This window comes from Balaenoptera borealis (assembly GCF_965194805.1).
Source record: "Balaenoptera borealis genome assembly, chromosome: 4".
NCBI lineage: Eukaryota > Metazoa > Chordata > Mammalia > Artiodactyla > Balaenopteridae > Balaenoptera > Balaenoptera borealis.
In genome coordinates, this window is record NC_138861.1 from 146,884,670 (window position 1) to 146,906,323 (window position 21,654).

The 21,654-nt window shown below is 60.2% G+C and overlaps 1 protein-coding gene across 4 annotated transcripts in view; it reads left to right on the top strand.

The window, feature by feature from the left end:
• The window catches only part of SORCS2 (sortilin related VPS10 domain containing receptor 2), a 556,509-nt gene extending 540,632 nt beyond the window's left edge, over positions 1-15,877 (top strand). For 3 of the 4 annotated variants that reach the window (XM_082391438.1, XM_082391436.1, XM_082391439.1), the window contains 8 exons: positions 841-974; positions 2,139-2,262; positions 3,593-3,705; positions 4,695-4,820; positions 7,956-8,055; positions 8,546-8,648; positions 11,425-11,570; positions 13,367-15,877. In XM_082391438.1, the coding sequence (XP_082247564.1) occupies positions 841-974; positions 2,139-2,262; positions 3,593-3,705; positions 4,695-4,820; positions 7,956-8,055; positions 8,546-8,648; positions 11,425-11,570; positions 13,367-13,431 (911 nt within the window). In that variant the 3' untranslated portion in view covers positions 13,432-15,877. The remainder of the gene's footprint in view (positions 1-840; positions 975-2,138; positions 2,263-3,592; positions 3,706-4,694; positions 4,821-7,955; positions 8,056-8,545; positions 8,649-11,424; positions 11,571-13,366) is intronic. The other variant, XM_082391437.1, reaches the window with a different exon arrangement.
• Positions 15,878-21,654: the final 5,777 nt, after the last annotated feature.

The window sequence follows — 21,654 nt, forward strand, 5'->3', positions numbered from 1 at the left end:
GTGATGGTTACGATGATGGTGGTGGTGATGATGGTGATAGTGGTGGTGATGGTGGTGATGGTGGTGGTGATGGTGATGATGATAGAGGTGATGGTGGTGGTGATGATGGTGATGGTGGTGGTGATGGTGGTGGTGGTGGTGGTGGTGATGGTGGTGGTGGTGGTGGTGGTGATGGTGATGATGATAGAGGTGATGGTGGTAATGGTGGTGGTGATGATGGTGATGGTGGTGGTGATGGTGATGATGATGGTGGTGGTGATGATGGTGATGGTGGTGGTGATGGTGATGATGATAGAGGCGATGGTGGTGGTGATGGTGGTGATGGTGGTGGTGACGGTGATGATGACAGAGGTGATGGTAATGATGGTGATGATGGTGGTGGTGGTGTTGATGGTGATGGCGGTGGTGATGGTGGTGATGATAGAGATGATGGTAATGATGGTGGTGATGGTGATGGTGGTGATGATAGTGATGGTGATGATGATAGAGGTGATGGTGGTGATGCTGGTGGTGGTGGCGGTGGTGATGGTGGTGGTAATGGTGATGATGATAGAGATGATGGTAATGATGGTGATGATGATAGAGATGATGGTAATGATGGTGATGATGGTGGTGATGGTGATGATGGTGATGGTGATGGTAGTGGTGATGGTGATGTTGGTGATGGTGGTGATGATGATGGTGATGGTGATGGTAGTGGTGATGGTGATGTTGGTGATGGTGGTGGTGATGATGGTGATGGTGGTGATGAGGTTGATTGTGACAGTGACTGATAGCAGCCTGGGACATGGCCAGCGCCCTGATGCCCTCTGACCCCTAACCTTTTTCTGTCCCCTGCAGCCCCCCTGCAGGCCCTCTACCTCGAAGTGGTTCCTGTCATTGGCATCAACCAGGAGGTGACCCTCACAGCTGTGCTGCTGCCCCTGAACCCCAATCTCACCGTCTTCTACTGGTGGATTGGTCACAGCCTGCAGGTACGCTGGCCCCGGGCCCCTGGCAGCCCCTCCTTCCCACAGGCTCCCATCTGGGGTGGAGAGTGGGGCAGGTCCCACCCTCCATACTGGGCAGGACACAGTGTGTGACACCATGGAGGTGAGGAAAGCACACATCGACTCTTCCTTCACCCTGAGCATCTGTTCAGGGTCCGGCCATGTCTGAGTGTGGTGGACGGGGGATGAATCGGGTCAGACCCTGCCTTTTCCTAGGGAAAGATGTGGGAACATAGTAGGTGACCTAAGTTAGTATGTGACAGGTGTCACAGGAAGGAGACAGGTGACGCATCTGAGAGTTCCAGAAGAGATCAGGCCATTTCTAGTTATTGCATGGGAGTAGTCAGGGAAGCCTTCATGGAGGAGGGGGCCCCTGGGGCTGGACCCAACCTCAGAAGCCTCACCCAGGGCTGTGGGTTGTATCCTGTGGGCAGTGGGGAGCTAAGGGCAGATGCCTGGTAGGAGACCCTGAGGACCTTTGCAGGTGAAGCTGCCCATCCTTAGGCCGGGGGGTGCCTCAAGACCCAAAGGGGGATCCTTCATTTATTCAGCAAACGACAGCCCTTCACCGCCAAGCAGAAAGCCCCAAACAGCGGCTGAGGGCCCAGACCGGGAGGGGCCCTGGGCTCCGGACTGTGTTTCCCTGGCATGGGGAGGGTCGAGGAAGGGGCTCGGGCTCCGGGTTCGAATGGCGACTCAGCCCCTTGCAGCCGAGCTCTTGGGGCCGGTCGCTGCACCTCCCCAAGCCTCTGCCTCCCCGTCTACAAGGTCCGAGGTAATAGTGAGGCCCAATCGGATGTGTGTGCCCACCCCACAGGGTGGGTGCTGAGCCGGCCACTGGGGTCCGAGGATGAAGGTGCCATAGCCCGGCTGAGCGTGGAGGGGGCGAGAAGGTGAAAGGGATCGGGGGGGAGGCCCTGCTTGGCAACCACCATGCGCCTTCGACGCCATCCCCGGAGCGGGGCTCGGAGCCTCTGGAGGGAAGGGGCACTGGGAGACGGCGTCCGTGCTGGGGAGCTCAGGACCGGGCGCCTCGGGGGGCCCTCTCCATACCCCCCGGGGGCTCTCAGTGAGCACTCTCAGTGCAGCCCTGGCCGCACACCGGGGCCAGCTCTCCGGCCCAGCCCTGACCCCCGCTCGTGCCCGCAGCCCCTGCTGTCCCTGGAGAACTCTGTGACAACGCGGTTTGGGGACACAGGGGACGTGCGCGTGACGGTGCAGGCTGCCTGCGGGACCTCCGTGCTGCAGGACTCCAAGGTGGTCCGCGTGCTGGGTGAGTTACCCACCCCCCGCCCCCCGGGACAGGCAGCACAGCTTCTCCTTCTCAGGAGCTCAGGGTCGGGGGCAGGCGGTGTATATGCCACCGATGTCCTGGTCATCCCAGGGAGGGCCCAGCGGGGCAGAGTGGCCAGCAAACGCAGCTCTGACGCCCCCGGCCTTGCTGGCCTCCATTTCCCCATCTGTAAAATAAATACCGACAACTCCTACGTCCATGGCATTCACAGGCCCCACATGGCACAAATGAGGACGCAGCTGAGGGGCGTGACAAGGTCACCCAGCAGCAACAGAGCTGGGATCGGGCACCGGGTCTGCCTGCCCACCGGGTGCCTGTCCCCAGCATCTCCGTCATCTGAGGAGTGTCACGTGATTATATCAACTTTGTTGAGAGTCCTGCTCTGAATCCGTGTCCCATTTATCAGTGCTCACTGGGGGCTCTGAGCCCCCCGGGAGACATTTACAATAGAAAATTAATCCTAAGAATGGAAGAGACCCCCCTGCCCCCCGGCACCATGTTGCCCTCATCACCACACTGATAAACCCTCATTTTGCTTTAAGAACAGCCTCTCCTGTGGACAGCAGCCATCAGTTAAATATTTAGGGGACTGCCCTCAGCCATTCCTTCATTCACGAGCATGTGGGCAGCAGACCCTGAGCCCAGAGCCTTGAAACAGTCACCTCCACCTGCACTGCATGGTCACGGTTCACAAGGCACTTGTCCCTTGAGCTGCTCATCCCTGCAAAGCCTCCTCCCATTTTACAAATCAAGAAACCAAGGCTCGGGAGGTAAACAGAGAGATTGCAGTTCACTCTGAGACTCCTGGTGCCGGGTCTTTTTTACCCCCTGCTGCTTGTGGCTCTAGAATAGGTTTCTGAGTTGCGGACCCTGGGAAATGTGAGAGACAGAGAAAGTGGGGACTCTGCTCTCCAGGGACTCTTACTCTGGTGGGGGGACCAGCCCAGTCAAAGTCCATGGATCCCTGGGGGACGAGAAGTCAACGTCGTAGGGCGTGTATGTCCTTGTGAGCTGATGGGGCAAATCACACAGCAGGCTTGGCCCTCCCTCCAGGGCAGCACTGCTGTCCTCGTCATTGTCATCTTTTTTGTCGTTATTATTATTATTAAATGGCAGCCAGTGGAGTGGGCCCTGCCCGGGACAGCTGCTGGCACACAGACTGGGAAGCATCTTGTTTTCTGAAAGTGGGCCGCAGGATCCACACCCAGGGCCAGCCCTGGACCATCCAGGGGGTGTGGCCACCGTCCACAGAGGAAGCGGGGCCGGGCGCCCAGGACTGACCCACTCTCCCGTCTCTGCCTCTTTCCAGATCAATTTCAGGTCATGCCTCTGCAGTTTTCCAAGGACCTGGACGCTCACAACCCCAACACCCCCGAGTGGAGGGAGGACATTGGCCTCGTGGTGTCCCGGCTCCTCTCCAAGGTGCCCCCAGCCCACCACTGGCAAAACCACCTGCCCACCTCTGGGTTGTGGGTGCCCCAGAGAAGCGGGGGCTGTGGAGCCCCCAGGAGCGGGCAGGCGGGCTGCTCTGCGGTCCTGATGCTCTGTCCTTCACATCGGCTGACAGTGGCGCTTGGAAGCCATGTAGGGTCCTCTTACCTGGCCCTGGGGGACATGCAGCCAGACTGTCACCTTGCAGAGGAGGGACAGGACTGCCTCTTCCATGCACATCTAGTGAGCACCAGCTGTTTGCACAAGACACAGTTGCTGTCCTACAACAGAATCTCTTTAAAGGGATTTTCATTTACTCACTACGTTTCTCTTCTGGGCTGGATACTGGAGACAGAGAGATGAGTCAGTGTGATGGCTGACCTCAGGGAGCTCACAGAAAGCAAAGGCAGTGCGTCAGGGTGGGCATAGGGCACTCGAGGCCCTTGGGCCCCCAGTGGGAGAAAACCCAGCCCTCTAGAGTCATCCAAGGCTGTCACAGACTGAGGCCCACCCTGGCCATGCCTCCCTTTGGCCCATTAATAATTCGGGTAATATTGTCCTGGGTGTTGAAGGATGAATAGGAGTTTGCCAGATGAACATGCGTGGAGTGGGACTTTCAGGAGACAGAGCTTTGTGGGTTGAGGGAGTTGCATGGTCAGGAGCCCTGACACTTGGGAGGACAGTAGCCAGGGAGGGGCCTGCTCACCTGGATATGGTGGGAGGAATGAGCTGAAGGGGGCAGGCCTGGCTGAGCGGAGGCTGGGGCGGTGGCCAAAGGCTGAGGGACCAGGAGCGCTGGGCTGCAGTAGGTAGAAGGCAGTGCCATAAGCTGCTGGGGCCATGACTCCAGGTGTACAGAGGTCAGAAATGGCCAAGACTCAGACAGGCCACTCAGGGAGAGAGGGTATTCCTGGGCCCCTGGAGTGTGGCAGGGGACAGAGAAGGCCGGTGGATCAGAATGGCTGTCTGTGTCCCCACAGGAGACCAGCATCCCCGAGGAGCTGCTGGTGACCGTTGTAAAGCCGGGGCTGCCCACCTTGGCCGACCTGCACGTGCTCCTGCCCCCTCCCACGCCCACGAGGAAGAGGAGCCTCACAAGTGACAAGGTATCTCCTGCGGCCACCGGGCCGGGTCCTCCCCACGCCGCCCAGGGTTTGGTGGTGATTCCCGACAAGCACGGGGACCTCAGCGTCTCCTCATCACGTAAAGGCTTATCTCTCACCAATCACTGCCCCTCCTCCCCCTTGTGGCTACACCAAGGTCACAATGGTGGGGGAGTGGGGGGGACCAGGGCATTGGGCAGGACCAACCACTCAGGGGGACGCTCCACTTTCACTCCCATTTCATTGGCTAGAGCTGGTCACACCGCCCCAGCCTCACTGCGAGGGGTGAGCACCGGCCAGGGGATCCCCGGCAACAGTTTCAGAACCTCCAACTAGGACGGGGACTCAAAAGATGAATGGGGGGGGAACTTCCCTCGTGGTCCAGCGGTTAAGACTTCACCTTCCAATGCAGGCGTTGGGGGTTTGATTTCTGGTCGGGGAGTTAAGATCCCACATGCCTCAGGGCCAAGAAACCAAAATGTAAAACAGAAGCAACATTGTGACAAATTCAATAAAGACTTAAAAAATGGCCCACATCAGGGCTTCCCTGGTGGCGCAGTGGTTGAGAATCTGCCTGCCAATTCAGGGGACATGGGTTCGAGCCCTGGTCTGGGAAGATCCCACATGCCGTGGAGCATCTAGGCCCGTGAGCCACAATTACTGAGCCTGCGCATCTGGAGCCTGTGCTCCGCAACGAGAGAGGCCGCGATAGTGAGAGGCCTGCGCACCGCGATGAAGAGTGGCCCCCACTTGCCACAACTAGAGAAAGCCCTCGCACAGAAACGAAGACCCAACACAGCCATAAATATAAATAAATAAATAAAATTTTTTTAAAAATGGTCCACATCAAAAAAAGAAAAAAGATGAATGGGAAGAACTTCACGCCCTCTAGGGCGGCTGTAATTCTGTACCAAGCAGACAGTAATGAGTGTGGACGAGGATGTGGAGAAACTGACCCCTCATTCACTGCTGGGGGGAGTGGAAAATGGTGCAGCCACCGTGGAAACAGTCTGGTGGTTCTTCAAACAGTTAAACACAGAGTTACCAAATGATGCAGCAGCCCCACCCCCGGGAGTGTACCAAAGAGAACTGAAAATGTACGTCCACACACACACGTGTGTGCCCGAATGTTCACAGCCCCAAAGTGGAAACAACCCAGATGTCCACCCACAGGTGAGTGGATGGGCAGAAGATGGTCCATCCGCACAGTGGAATATTACTCAGCCATCAAAAAGGATGCGATTCTGATCCAGGCTGCAGCTTGGATGAACATTGGAAACGTGATGTAAAGTGAAAGAAGATGGTCACAAAAAGCCACAGATTGTGTGATTCCATTTATATGAAATGTCCAGAACAGGCAAATCCACAGAGACAGTGCATTGCTGGTTGCTGGGGGCTGGGGGATGGGGAGTGGGGAGTGACTGCTCACGGTTTTAGGGGTTTCCTTTGGGAGGAAGAAAATGTTCTGGAATTAGATAGTGGTGGTGGGCATGACTGTGAATATACTAAAAACCACTGAATTGTACACTTGAAAGTAAATGTTATCTCAAAAAAAGATGAATCAGAACCGCAGGCAAGCTCTGAGCTGATCGAGAAGACAGATGCTCATGCAGACGGTCTGGAAAGAGTGACCCGCACGGAGGCGCGGGTACAGCAAGACCAGCAGGACCCCTGTGGCTGGGTGGTAGCGTCCCATTTTACAGACGAGGGAAGTGAGGCTCAGTGAGGCCCCCACCAGGAAGCACAGCGCGGGCGTGGAGCCCCACTGTCACTCTGGCTGCCAAACCGTGCTCGAGCCACTCCCGGGCGGCCTCCTGGTGGACCTGTGCCTGTGCCAGCCTGACCCACAGCCCGTCCCAAAGGGCGTCCACATCCGCACCTGGGGGCTCCTGGCCAAGCCCCCAGCCCCCGCTGATGCGGTGTCTCTGGAGGTGGGTCAGTGGCGGGTTGAGAGGCATCGACCCACTTCTCAGACGAGGAGCTGAGGGCGGAGGGGAAGGCTGCGGCGGTCCCAGGTGCCAGCATGGGGCTCGGGGGCTGCACCCACTCGGGGCGCTTCCGAGTGAGGGCTGGAAGGGAAGGAGGTGAGAGACGGGGGGACCCCACCCCCATTGTCCTGAGTGCTCAGAGTCTGCCACACGCCCGAAGCCAGCGAGAAAACTTAGCCGCGCGCCACGGCCCCGGACAGCAGCCTTGCCTTGCTGCGTGCGGAGCGCGGGGCTCAGGGCGCCACGCCCGATGCTCCTACGAATCCTCACGTTGACCTGAGAACGGAAAGGTGCAGCGACCCCTCCAGGCCATGAGGTCAAGGGGCAGAACCAGGTGTCTTCCCGGACCCTTCAGGTCTGGGGCTGTTGGCCTGTCGTTTACACAGTTCCCGACTCAGGACCCTCGTTCCGTGAGCAGGGAACGGGCCTCGTGGAGTCCCAGGTGCTGAAACGCTGCTCAGGGAAGCAGCCAGCAGAGTCCCCAGGGTATATCCCCCCGAGGCCCAGGGAGCAGAGCCATGGGGACCCCATCCCTGAGGGGGACCCCTCCCCCCACACATCTGCACCCACCTGTGCAGAGGGTGACGCCTGACACCCACGTGGGCTGAGTGGTTCCCTTCTGAACACCAGGAAAACTCCCCCCTCCTGAACTGCCACACCAGCTGGGCGCCCCAGAGGCCAGCTGCCCCCTCCCCCCACCATGATCCAGCAACATCACCTCTTGGGATTTCTCTGCCTCAGGTGTGGACTCACTCGCCTGCCTGGGTCACCTCTCCTGTCCCTGTCTTGTCTTCTTCCTGGTCTTCCACCTCCAAGGAGCCTCCCCTGATTACTTCTGGGGTTGGGGGCCTCCTGGAGCATCCCTGGGTTTCCCCAACTTTACCACACTCCATGGTCCTGACTAAAACTAGAGCTCTCTGAGGGCAGGGCCACATTTGGGTCACCTTGTGTCCCATTGTCGGTTCTTGGTGAGAGTTCACTGGTGCCTAGTATTCCCATTTTACAGAGGAGGCGACTGAGGCCCAGAGAGGCTGAGTGGCCCTCCCCCAGCCCCATGGCTCTGGAGGGTCAGGGTGGACATCTGCCCAGCTCTCCCGCTCCCTCTGCTGGGTCCCCGAGGACCCCCTCACTCCCCGCCCTGTGCTTTCAGAGGCTCATGGCCATCCAGCAGGTGCTGAACGCACAGAAGATCAGCTTCCTCCTGCGTGGTGGGGTCCGGGTCCTGGTGGCCATGAGGGACGTGGACACAGGTGAGAGGCCTGGCCTGAGCTCACCTCTGTAGGGTGGGGTGGGCGTGTGTCCAGGCCCCTCAGACGACACCCATTACCGTGGACACTGGGGGCAGAGGGACCCCCTCTGCCGCCCGCCCGCACGCTCCTCCTGGCCGGGTGGTTGCCTCCGGTTAAAACCCAGTCACACCGAGGGCCTCACGGTGCTCTCCACGGACACAGCACGGAGCTCTTGCTTTAATTTATGTCATTTAGAGCCTCAGGTGACCCTGTCCCCGCCCCCCACCATGGACCATCCTCCCCACTTTGGGGCAAGAATCTTTGCAGGAGCCGAAGAGCTGCGTTCTGCTCTGTGCGGTCACATGTCCACACCAGCATCAATCTGGACGGAGGCGTTCTGTCCGCTTTCCAGGAGGAAGGACCGGGGCCGGGATCTACTCAGTGGGGGTCCTGGGCGCCAGGAGGCCGGCCGGTGCCCACACTGACCACTCACAGGCTGCTTTGCTCACAGGTTCTCCAAGCCTGGGAGGAGGTGGCGGCTACTGGGCGGTGGCAGTCCTCCTCCTCATCGGGCTGTTCGCGGTGGGAGCCTTCATCCTCTACAAGTTCAAAAGGCAAGGTCACCCGGCCTCCCTGGGCTAACCGGGCGTGAGGGCGGGGCCTGGGGGGGAGGGGGCGCAGCTCTCCAGCAGGGCCTTGGCGGGCTGTGGCTGTGCCGGCGACGGGTCATGGGGTGGGGAGGGGCCTCGTCTGGACCCACAGCCTGGCTCTGAGTCACCTTGATCCCAGAGGAGACAGCCGACCGCTCACAACCCAAGGAGCATCTTCCACCCCCATCCTCCTCTCTGCTCCACCCGCCCATTTTACAGATGAGGAAACCCAGGCTCAGAGAGGTTAAGTGATTTTCCCAGGGCCACACAGCTGCGGAGTGAGGAGTGGGGCTCTGACCCCAGGCTGTGCCCACCCCCCATGCTTCCCCCAGCACTCACCCACCCCTTCCCTCCGCAAGCATGATCCAGAGCTGCCGTGTGCCAGGCACTCCACTGGGAGGGGGCTCCAGCCTCCAGATGGAGCAGCTGCACAGGACACCCAGGGCCGGAGCGGGGGGCGGCTGACACCCACGGTGGGAGCAGGCGGGGGCTTGAGCCGAGGTTGCGTGGGTGGCAAGCACACCGTGTGGTCATTGGGAGGGGTTGTGGTGCCTCTCTCCCCCTCTGACCTTAGTCCTCATCTGTGAAATGGGTTTAATAACCCTCGGTGCTGGGATTACTCGTGGGCACCCTCGAGGGCCTGGTGAATCTGAACTTACCCGGATTCTGGGCCTGGGAATGAGCAAAACGACCAGAAAGTGTCACCAGACTCATTTCCTGCAAAACGCAGCTGCCAGATCTGAGCCTGTTGTTTCTCCCTATCTTGCTGGTTTGGCTCCAGTGGCCTTGGGGTCTCCCTGGTTCGGGTCGCCCTTGGGAACAGTCCAGAGACGGAGCTGACCCTCCCCTCCCTGCTCCTCTGAGGCCGAGGGTCCTTCCTCCCCCGAGCCCTGGACACTTCTGGGTCTCTGTCCTCCAGCACTGTTCACACTGGGTGACAGCCCCCCAACCTGCAGGGCACCCCAGATGGCAGCAGGGCTGGGTCAGCCTCGAAGACCGGGCCACCATCCTGCCCTGCTGCTGACCAGCTCTGTGGTCCTGGCCAGTCTCTTCCCCTCCCTGAGCCTCAGTTTCCTCATCTGTAAAAGGAGACTAAGCAGGAGGAGGCTAGGACAAGGGAAGAAGAAGAGGGGGAGAAGGTGGGGAAGAGGAGTAGGGGGCAGGGAGGGGAAGATGGGGAGGGGAGGGGGTGTGGGCAGGCGCAGACGCAGGCCCCCAGCTCCTGCAGACCTTCTCCTGTGCCCGTCCCCCTTGTTGCCATAACGCCGTGTTTAATTGGGACCTTGTGAAAACCGCCCGGCTCAGGCCTGGCTGAGGCAGGCCATGGGGTGTGAGTCCTGAGAGGCTGAACGAGAAAAGGATTTAGACGCCGCCTCCCAAGTCAGAGCCGAGCTGGAGGCAATGGCTGGAGTCGGGACCTGCCCCCACCCCTTTCTCTTTCCCCTTGGACCGCCGTTTGGGCGCACCCATTTGGGCTTCTCTCAGGGCACTTGAGAATTGCAGGGCGGCAGGATTGTCTGGGGGTGGGCAGAAGGCAGGCCTGGCAGGTTGGGAGTGAAAGGGGCAGAATTTTGGTCTCTGTCAATTGCCTTCTTCAGACCCCCTGAAGGCCAGATTGCAGTTTCCACAAATTGCTCCAGATTTATCACACACAGTGTAAATGGCCCAGAAGGAACCTATTACCTTGTCCCCAGAGGAGGGGGAGGGAGGACGAAGGGGAGGACCTTGCAGCAGCAGAGAGAAATGCCCCATTTGTCCAGAGGCTTTAAGCTCTGTGGATTCCAGGGAGCTGGGCTCTCCTGGCTGACGCAGCAGTCAGTGTGGGCTGGGCCCAGCTGCGTAACAAACAGCCCCTAAGTCTCAGAGGCTCACAGCCATCAAGTGCTACAGTCCACTAGGTCCGGCTGCATAACAAACAGCCCCTAAGTCTCAGAGGCTCACAGCCATCAAGTGCTACAGTCCACTAGGTCCGGCTGCATAACAAACAGCCCCTAAGTCTCAGAGGCTCACAGCCATCAAGTGCTACAGTCCACTGGGTCCGGCCACATGGCCCAACCCACCCTGGGCCCTGAATGTACATCCTGCCATCTCAATATTTCCAGAGAACTGCCAGTGTCGGTGAGTGGCTCTGAGGAAGCCCACTCTCCCACTGAGTCTAGTTCCCTCTTCTGTAAATTGGGACCATGGGCTCTTTTGGGGTTTTGCTCCAACTAACTGGGGTGTTGAACATGAAGGAGCCTGGTCCAGGGGCCCCGAGCCCAGTCCCAGCTGAGGCAGAGGGGGCTGTGCCCTTGCTCTCCTCTCCCTCTGCCCTGGAGGGTATGGGAACTTGAGGACGGTGCAGCCAGCCCCAGAACCCCGGGCAGGGCTCAGCAAGTACCTCTCAGAGCCGGTCAACATCACGTGCCGTGTGGGAACGCATGCCAACCCAGCCAGAGCCCTGAGGTGCAAGGTGACGGGGACCCGAAAGAAAATAAAACAGCCTCTCCCTGCAACATGCCTGAGGGGAGACGGATGGACAGCAAGCACCCCGCGTGCGGGGGCAGAGGGAAACCCAGGGCCGCGGGATCTCACAGGAGGGAGGGCTTCCTGGAGGAGGTGGCTTGGAGCAGAGGCAGGGCAGGAGGCAGACCCAGGAGCGATGTCAGCACCGCACAGAGGGATGGCCCAGGGCTCCGCTGGGGGCTTCTGGGGACAGGCATCCTGGGCAGAGCCCGGAGTCCCCACCTCCGTCCCGCAGGAAACGCCCCGGCAGGACCGTGTACGCCCAGATGCACAACGAGAAGGAGCAGGAAATGACGAGCCCCGTGAGCCACAGCCAGGACGTGCAGAGCGCCATCCCGGGTGAGGAGTTTATAGATGATGAGCTCCACTCACAGACTCTAGGTAACGCCCGCCCCGAAAACCCCCTCCCCTTCCCTCCCACCTGCCCCCGCCCCCTGCTGGCTCTCCCCACCCTTACCAGCCGCTCTCTGCACCCCCTACACGGCGACCGCCCCACCCCTGGGTTGCTGTGAGGCCCCCAGACAAGCAGCCAGGAGGACACACCAGAAACGTGTCACCGTCGTGGGTTGTGTTGTCACCGCCCCTTTATCCCCTCCCACCCGTGTCCACTGTGTCCCTGGAGCTGTGGGAGGTGGAATCGCTGTCCTCACCTTTTAAATGATTGGAGGTGAGGCTCAGAGAGGTGACGTTGCTCGCCCAGGCAGCACAGCGGACCAGTGGCTGACCTGGGATCCAGACGCAGGCCGGCCGGACCCCAAAGCCCGCGTGCCTCCTTTCTCCCTGGAGTGGTCGGGAGCTGACCACCCCCTCCTCCAGCTCCCCGACCTCGCAGCCCCACAGTCTCCCAGGGCCACCAGCCCAGCCGGGCTCCTCTCAGAGCCATGGTCCGCAGCCTCCCGGAAACGTGACAACAGCTGCCATTTCCTGGGCACTTGCTCCTCACCAGGCCCAGTGCTTCCCGACACGGTCTCGCAGCCAGCCTGGGAGGCAGGCCCTGGCCGTGTGTCCATTTGACAGATGGGACAGCTGAGGTTCACAGCAGCCACTCAGACTCCCAAGTCACTTAGCCGATAAGAGGCGCAGCCGATTCTGTGCCCCTCCCCCGCGCTGCAGCCCAGGCTCGGGGCCAGCTCCCCCGTGCGCCCCAAGACCCCTCAGCCCAGGGCCGCGGTGGCTGGAGAGTGTCGGGGCCCCACGCGGCCTCCCGAGTGGTCACCCCCATCTTCATCAGGCGGTGTCGTACCCCACGTGAAAGGTGGTGGCAGAGGCTCCCGGTGGACCCGGGCTTCCCAAGCTCGGGCAGAGGGTTAGGCGTCCCAGGGAGATGAGAGAGCGGCCCTCCTGCCTCCGCAGCTCTTTGCCCCCAAGCCCCGAAGAGCAGCGATAGCGTAATAATAAGGGATTCTTTCAATGGAGCACTTAGTGTGCGCCAGGCCCTGCCCAAATCCTCAGGGGCAGTCCCTTCTGGACCCCCCTACCATCCTTTACGGGAGGCCATATTATCGTCCCCAAGTTACAGATGACAAAACCGAGGCCGTGAGGTGACACGCCTTGATGAGGTCTCCCCCGCCACGCGGGGCTTACCACCCCATGCCCCCCCGCGGCTCCGCCGGAAGCTCTGGGCCGCTTCCTCCCCCCCCGTGCCCGGGAGCTGGGGGGCTCTGGGCCGCCCGTGCTGGCTCCTTCCACCAGCCACGCCTCCGGCCCCCAGGCTCAGAAGGCAGCCCCGCCCAGGACCCCGGCAGACCCCTGCCCTTCTGACCGTCGCTGTGCCCTTCTCTCTCCTGCTGCCTCCCGGGGCCTTGCCTCGCCGCCCTGCAGTGCCCCCTGCCCGGGGGGCACAGAGCCCCTCCTACCTCCCCCTGCTGCCGACGCCGGGCCGGCCACTGCAAGGCAGTGGGTGTGGTGCACGCTGGTGGGCGTGGCCTCACCCCCGGAGGCCCCCTGGGTCCACTGCTTGTGCCGGCGCCAGGAGAGCCCACCCTCAGTCACGCCCCCAGGAAACCTAGAGACGCCCACCCCTCCGCGCCCGCGTCCGGGCACGACCCGCAGGGCTGCAGGAAGCGCGGGATGCCCCACACGCCGGTCGAGGCCACACCGTGTCCCGCACGGCCCTCCGTCCTCTCTCTGCCCCTCGGCCGGGCGTGTGCTCACGCCTGGCGTCTCTGTGCCTCCAGGGAATCACTCCGGCGTGGTCCTGAGCGTCAACTCCCGAGAGATGCACAGCTACCTGGTGGGCTGATGCCGCTGGAGGCCGCGCCCAGAGCTCTCTCCTCTCCGCCGCTTCATCCCCCGTGGAGGGCACAGGACCACACGTGCCACCGGCACGGGGCTGGGACCGGCGTCCCCTCAGAGACCTCGGAAAAGCCTCCTCCTCCAGCTGTGTCCACGCAAGGCGACAGATGCGCCTCTGTCCAGCTCAAGCCCGCCCAGCCCACGGCCGCCCAGGAGACCCGCCAGCTCCCGCCCCCCCGGACACCAGGCCACGTGCCGCCCGCTGCGCCGCCTGCCCACCCCCCCAGACTCTGGGCACTTCTCTGGACCTCACACGGCCGCCCTGGCTGCCCACGGCTGGTCACCGCAGCCGGGCCTGACTTCTCGGGGCCGAGGCTGGTCCCCCTGAGGCTGGGAGAGGCCGGGCTCTCAGCACCGCAGACCCGCCCCATCACCTGTGCCGCGGGCTCCCGTCCCAGCAGAGGGACAGCGGAGCCCTGCTTCCTTCCTCATAACCTCCAGGAAAGCAGCTCCCACCCACAGGGCCGTCCCTCTGCAGGGGTGTCCACCGCCCCCTCCAGAATCCAGAAAGCCAGTGGTAGGCCCTCCCAATACCGCCTTCCACACCTCCCGCTGTCCTTCCTCTTTTTAAACTGCAGATAATGTAAATACCTCTCTAGGTAGCTGTTTGCATTTTGTGGGGGGAGGGGGGCTGTTCAACTTCCTATTCTTATTGCCAGGCAGTAGCCCCATTCTCGGGAACCCCTTTTCCAGAATGCCCAGGGATGCTTCTCTACCCCTTCTGGCAGCCTTCTCTCCTGGGGCCCACAAGGCCAAGGCTCTCCCTGGCTTCCCCCCTGCCCCCCCCTCGCCCCAGCCCCCCACAGGGTCCTAGGGATCCAGCGCCTGCACTTCCGAAGGAAGCCAGCAGGCGGCGCCCTCGCACGGGGTTCCCGCCTGCGGGATCCCGTCTTAGTGGCCGCGGTGGGAACGGCCTCTAGATGCCCAAAGTGTTCTGTGCTTCCTCGTAGCTTGAGGGACGCACGTAGAAACCGGGAACCAGGAGGGGTTTCGAATGGCAGAGCCCGAAGGGCCGCCAAGTAGTGTGCTCCTCGTTTTGAAGATGGAGAAACTGAGGCCCAGAGAGGGAGTGACTTTCCCAAGGTCACACAGCAAGACGGCAGCAGAGGTGCCCAGGAGCCAGCCCCCTGCTGCCCGTGCAGTGTGATTCCACTCACTCACAGACGCCTAGAATCAGGGACACTAGGGATATATGGGGGCAGATTTTCACCTTTTGCCTTGAAACTGGAAATCAGTATCCCCTCCCCATCCTCTCCCTCCTCCCCCTCCCCCCACGCCAGGCTGGGCTCTCAGGTGGCCGGGGCCTTCCCCTCAGAGGTGGGGACACCAGAGCCCAGGCTAGGAACTCCCTGGCCGTGGGAAGTCCGGAATGAAGCCTGGGGGGCATTAGCCCACTTGCCCAGAAAAGAAACGTGGCCTGCGGGAGGGGATGCATTCTCACACCCAGAACACGTGGGGGGCCCTGAATCCTTGTGGAGTGGGGGACCCCTGGAGTCCAGCTCCTTGTGTCACAAACGGGGACTCAGACCACCCGAAACCAACTCAGAAGGGGTCACTGCACGTCACGGGGCAGGCGACGGTGGCGTCCCTCTCCCAACCCTGCCGGCCCACCGCCTGGAGCTCCTGGCCCAGCCCCGCAGAGCTCGCCCTGCAAGCCATCCTCAAGACCCTCCTCGGGTCAGGGCTGGGGCAGCGGACCCCAGGCTGGAGCTGGGGGGCTGTGTGGGAGAGGCTGGGCTCTCCGGGACTTCTGCCTCCCCACAGCCTGCCCGAGGTCGCCAAAGACGGCTTAGGAACCCTGTGTCTCGCTGTCCACCCGCACCCGGCCCGTCCTGTGAGTGTCAGAACCAGGGTCAGACATGAGTCAGCACTGTCCAGGTCCAAGGTCAAGGTCAGCAAGGACACAGCCCCCAGCTCAGCAGTGCCTGCGGGCGACGACCCCTTTGCCCTTCATTGACCCTCAGCTTCATTCTCTCTGTTGGGGTAGGGTTTTCGCTTTCGCTATTTGTGTTTTTCATGTATTTTATGTCATTATTTCTATTAAGAGCATTTTGGGTGTGTGGACCCAAGAACCTGGGAATAAGTCGGCACCTATAACCTGATACTTTCCCATCCTCATAATCATATCGATCAACACATAGGTCTATGGATTTATCTGGTTCTACATTTGAGGTTCTGTGTATTTGGTGTACAGGTACACGCAGGCACCTGGGAATAATGGGCTGGGCTTGGGCAGCTAACGTTTCATTCAACCGGGTTGAGCCCATACTTCGTATATGCACATAACAGAGATGCGATCGATTCTTTCTTATTTTTCCTTTTTAAAAAACAATAAATCATTTGTGATGCTTTTAACAAAGATTAAATGAACACGATCAGCGTTTGCCTTATTATGAAGCTGTGTCAATATTTCCCTAAACATTCACCCAGGGCCCTAGAATTTCGGTGTCAGGGACACTGGGAGGGGTCAGGAGGAATTCCCGCACTTTGGGGGGCAGGTGCCGTGACACTGACCGTCTCCATCACGGGATCGGGACGTGCCACCCCAAAGCAGTGATGTCACCACACCCTCACACCCGTGTCACCTCACTTCTCCCCTGATGGCCGGCTGAGGGGCCCTGGAGCACAGCCCGTTTGCAGGTGAGGCACAGAGGCCAGGGGTTGAGAGCCTGGCAGGTGCACCCCAGCCGGACCGAAGCCCCTTGTCCCTGAAATGCCGTCCGCTTGTCTTCGAGGAGGCAGAGGAGCCAGGAGCAGACAGGAGAAGGCTGGACGTGGGCAGCTCACCACGCCCGTGCACACGCACACTCACACTCACACGGACACACTTGACTCACACAAATACAGATGCCCCCCTCCTTCTCTGGACCACAGTATGTGGAGTTCAGTATCAACATCCTCAAAAACTTCCTGCCAGATCTCCTGCCCCTGCAAACCGGTGCCAGGCCCTGGGCCAGGGCCATGAGTGCACGAGACGAAGTCCCTGGGCCTGAAGGAGACCCCGGGCCGGCGGGGAAGCTGGCGATGACCACAGCGTCCAACAGGGAGGTGAGGGCCAGGGGCAGTGGCCCCAACCAATCCTTCCATCAGAGCCCATGTTTGAGTGGGGCCAGCAGGACGAGAAGGAGGGGGTGCGTGGGACCATCGAGGGTGGGGGTGCTGTGCCAAGGCCAGGGTGGAGCGTGTATGTGCGTGTGTGTGACGTGTGGTGTGTGTGGTGTGTGTGTTTGGGTGTGTGTGCGGTGTGGTGTGTGTCTAGGTGTGTGTGTGAGATGTGTGGTTTGTGTGTGTGTATGGGGGTGTGTGTGATGTGTGTCTATGTGTGTGTGGTATGTGTGTGTGGTGTGTGTGGTGTGTGTGTCTGTGTGTGTGGTGTCTGTGTGTGATGTGTTATGTGGTGTGTGTGTGTGTCTAGGTGTGTGTGTGTGTGTCTAGGCGTGTGTGTAGTGTGTGTGTGGTGTGTGTCTAGGCGTGTGTGTGGTGTGTGTGTGTCTAGGCGTGTGTGTGGTGTGCGTGGTGTATGTGTGTCTAGGTGTGTGTGTGGTGTGTGTGCGTCTAGGGGCGTGTGTGTGTGTGTGTCTAGGGGTGTGTGTGTGTCTAGGTGTGCGTGTGCCTAGGTGTGTGTGTGGTGTGTGTGTGTCTGTGTGGTGTGCGTGGAGAGACAGAGACAGAACCCGGGAGCTGGCACCCACGGTGCGTCTGGAGAGCTTCAGAAACTGGCCTTTTCCTCTCCTGTCATAGCTGCCAGGCCTCGGGGCAGTGGGGGGCAGGGAGAATTCCTTCCCCCTCTGGTGGATGATCTTGATTCCCACTTCCGTGCGTGGCGGCTCTGTCGGGGGTCTTCTCCCTGGCAGAGGCTGGTGGGTGTGATAAGACGTTTGCTGTTCCCATGTCGATCCGTCTGGAACACTTTCCTCAACGATGGACCAGACCGGGGCCAGGGAGCCACGTAGGGGCCTTGGCTCTCAGGACGCCCCACGTCGCAGTCAGTGACAGCTTCGTGGTAGGACGTCGAGGACACAAACGTGCCCACATGGCCGGCTACAAAGTGCAGGTGCTGTGATCACGCTTGAGCTTCCCGTGAGCGGGGCAGGTATGAGTGTGCCCTGTTCACAGAGGAGACTGAGGCGCTCGGAGGGGGAAGTTATTTTTAGCCCAAATAAGAGGCATTGCTCTAAAGCTCCAGGGACACCCCAAATCCCAGGCAGACTGAAGCTGGTTTTCACCCAAGACACCCAAGTTTGGCGTCCAGAGTCATCAGGTAGCAACGAATCTCAAAGGAACAGACAGAAACATGCAATGCCCTTGACAAACTGGAATCAGAGGAGCAGAAATACTTCCTCAAATATCCGCTGGGCTCATCCCTCCAGCTCTGTCACTAAAACGGAAACCCAACCAGTTTCGTGTCGTCAATAACAGAGGGTCCCCCTCCAAGGACCTGGGGGCCTCCTTCCGGCCAGGGAGCAGCTGCAAGGCCAGCGGGCGACACTGTGGGCCGGAGGAGCACCCCCTGCCCACGGCGGATCCCCAAGGGGAGGTGGTCACCTGCTTCCTGTGTGGCACGGCCCAGGGACCCCTGCAGAAGACGCCCCGGCACACGGTGACGCTTCCCCCGAAAGGTGCCAAGTCTGGTGTCAAGGCCAACACCCATTCTGGTGGGGATTCGTGTAAAGTCAGGGTCAAGACCCTTTCGAGAAGGACCCCACTGAGATGAGAGAGAGCACGGTGGCCCCTGACCTCTGGCACCGCCGGGCGCACACCGCGCGCTGCGCCTTCCCCCGTCCGACACAGACAGGGTCACCGGCAGCAGACCAGGCCTCTGCGACGGAGCTGAGAGCCAGCCGTGATCACATCTGCACACAGACCAGCCGGCGATGACCTTGATGACCTCGTGCCGTCCAGCTGAGCGCACGGGGGCGGCTCCTTCACCATCACGGCTCAGGCCCCGAGCCCCTCCTTCCAGACCAGGTCACGGACCCGCCCAGTCACCGCGTGGCCCCGCTTCCCGACAACAAGGCATCCGGCTTCTTCCATCCTCCCCAAATCCCCTCCCCAGGCCCACCCTCGGCCAGGCCTTCCCAGCACCTCTGGGACCCCCAGCCAACCCTGGGCCTCCGAGGGGCATGGTCCCCCCGCTTCATGAGGACCAGCCGTGCCCGCGGCAGCACCCTTGGTCCTAAGGAGACAGGGGTGGCCCTGGGGGGTGAGCAGTCTCTGTGCGGCAGCTGCTGTCCACTCAGCAGGACCAGCCGGAGGAGAAACCCACGTCCCCTGAGCTCAGCTCCAAGGAGAGCGGCCAGATGCGCCCACCCGGCTTATGTGGTGAGGGTCAGGCCGGGGCGGGGCTCTGGCCACTGCAGCTCAGCCCCTGCTCATCCCGATTCCATTAGACGTGAAAACACCTCACAGGCCCCGGCCTGCTAGAACGATCACCACGCGCTGCCGTTTCCACCGGGAAGCGATGCCCAGGGGCCGGCCCAGCCTCTCCCAGCCTCTCCCGGCTGTGCGTGGCCCATTGTTGCCTCATCTCCACAGCCGGGTCCCGCGAGGCCCGGGGGCTTTGGCAGCCCGTCGAGCTCAGACTTGCCTGTTGCAGGCACTAAGTGCACCAGCCCAGGTGTTTTAATAGCCTGTGCTCATAACCCACTGGCATTTGCATGATGCTATAATTAGGTTGTTAATCTCCGACAGTACCGGGCTGGGCAGATGGCACTTCGTTCCAAAACCCCCCCTGGCTCCACGCTGGGACGCAGCACCGTTCTCATCATTTGCAGCTCACAGATTACGGCCCCGGCGCTCAGCCCTGTCAACGGCCCAGCAGTACCTGCCTGCGGAGGCGCGGGAGGGGCCATGCCGGCAGCAGAGCCACAAGCCAAGGTGACCGCAGTGGTGACAGCAGCTCCCACTTAGTCTCCGCCGTGTATCAAGTCCGATGTGGGCAACTTCCACGCACGGGCCTGTAAACCGCGCTGACAGCAAGCCCACCATATAGGTGCCCCAGAGTCGAGGGCAGCGAGGTGCAAAGCAATCTAGAGTTGGGATTCAGGCGGACACCCCTGGGCAGCCCAGGCCCTCCGCCGACCACGGCACTTCTGCAGGCAGAGGGAGGACCCCGTGTCGGGACGTGAAGGGTGCTTCAGAGGAGGGCTGGGTCAGCAGGGCCGGGGCTGCCAAGCGGGCAAGTCGTGAGGACAGAGCACGGGCAGGCGTGAGGACAGACCCCTCCTGGGGGCCAGTCGAGGGAATCACGGGAGGTGAGGAACTGGACAGCCAGTGCACGTAATAATGCTTTCTGGAATTTTCTGGCGACTCAAGGGCAGAGAATTGGGGCAGCAGCTAAGGGGGCATGTGGGCGAGAATGAGCTAATAGACGTGGAGAGACAGAAGGTGCAGGAGGGGGAGGAGGGAGTACCCAGCAGCAAGTCCTCGAGGGGTGAGCGGGACAGAGCCCAAGCACGAGCGGAGGGGCCAGGTCGCGTGGGAGCGGAGACCCCTGACCCTGGGGAACCGGAGGGCTTAGAAGCACGTGGGGTGGGAGCTTCTCTTCCGGCTGCTCTGTGTTCTCAGGGGAGTTACAGGTAAGGTCATCCCTGAAAGGGAGAAGAGGGAAAGGGGCCAGGGAAACAGGAGAAGGTGTGAAATTTAAAAATAATTAATTAATTAATTAATTATTTTTGGTTGCGTTGGGTCTTCGTTGCTGCACACGGGCTTTAGTTGCAGCGAGTGGCATGGGATCTAGGCGCACAGGCTTCCGTAGTTGTGGCACGTGGCCTCAGTAGTTGTTGCTCACAGGCTCTAGGGCGCAGGCTCAGTAGTTGTGGCGCATGGGCTTAGTTGCTCCGTGGCATGTGGGATCTTCCCAGACCAGGGCTCGAACCCGTGTCCCCTGCATTGGCAGGTGGATTCTTAACCATTGCGCCACCAGGGAAGTCCCAAAGGTGTGAAATTTTATCGGGAGAGTGAGAAAGTGGATCGGCTAAGGAAGTTGTTAAAATTGTCAGCAGTGCGGAGGCCCCACTGAAGATTTGCGTCACAGTGTTACATGGAGATCTTTGGCATGGCTCTGTTTCTCCAAGCCACAGTCCACTGCTGGGGTACAGAGCCACGTAGGTGTCCTCAGGTCACAAAATGGCTGCAGCAGCTCCAGCCTGGGCATCTTCCTCACATAAAGTCTAGAGGCTCTGATTAGGTCACATGGTCATCCTGGAGGAATCCCTGTAGCTCGCTGTCTTAATCTTGAGCTACATGCTCCCCCACCCTCACCCCGAGCCAGAGATGGGGTCACCACGTATCCCTGCATTCGGGACAAGGAACCACCGCAGAGGGCTGATGATGATGCCGATGTAAACGCTCGGCTGCAGTCTTAACCCCAGACCACGGGGTCAATTCCAGAGGTGCACACACAGCGATGCCCTGCTAGATACCCACAATTGGTCTGGGCTGCGCATCACGCTGCCTTTGAGATTAACGTGGAAAAGAAGGATTCCAGCAGCAGCTAAGAATGCAGCGAGGAGGAGACAGGACACAGCTCGTGAGCCAGAAAACACTTGGCCTGGAGGGAGTGCTCCTCATTCAAGGATAAGTAACTGAAGAGAAACACAACCACAGCTCAGAATTGTATGCGTCGTGTCTCGATATGAATGTCAGAAAATGTGCCCTCTTTGAAACCAGAGAGTAGAAGTTCACAGGCTGAGTAGGAGGGGAGTCACTGGAGTGAGAAGGAAAGTGAAAAGGCAGGAGCGGAATTAGCATTTATTTGCATTAAAGATAATAAAGAACAGAAAGTGAAGGCGGGCTTCCCTGGTGGCGCAGTGGTTGGGAGTCTGCCTGCTAATGCAGGGGACACGGGTTCGAGCCCTGGTCTGGGAAGATCCCACATGCCACGGAGCAGCTGGGCCCGTGAGCCACAACTACTGAGCCTGCGCGTCTGGAGCCTGTGCCCCGCAATGGGAGGGGCCGCGATAGTGAAAGGCCCGCGCACCGCGATGAAGAGCGGTCCCCGCACCGCGATGAAGAGTGGCCCCCACTTGCCGCAACTAGAGAAAGCCCTCGCACGAACCGAAGACCCAACACAGCCAAAAATAAAAATAAATAAATAAATAAAGTAGCTATTAAAAAAAAAAAATTTATAAAAAAAAAAAAAGAAAGTGAAGGCATGTCACCACGGAAG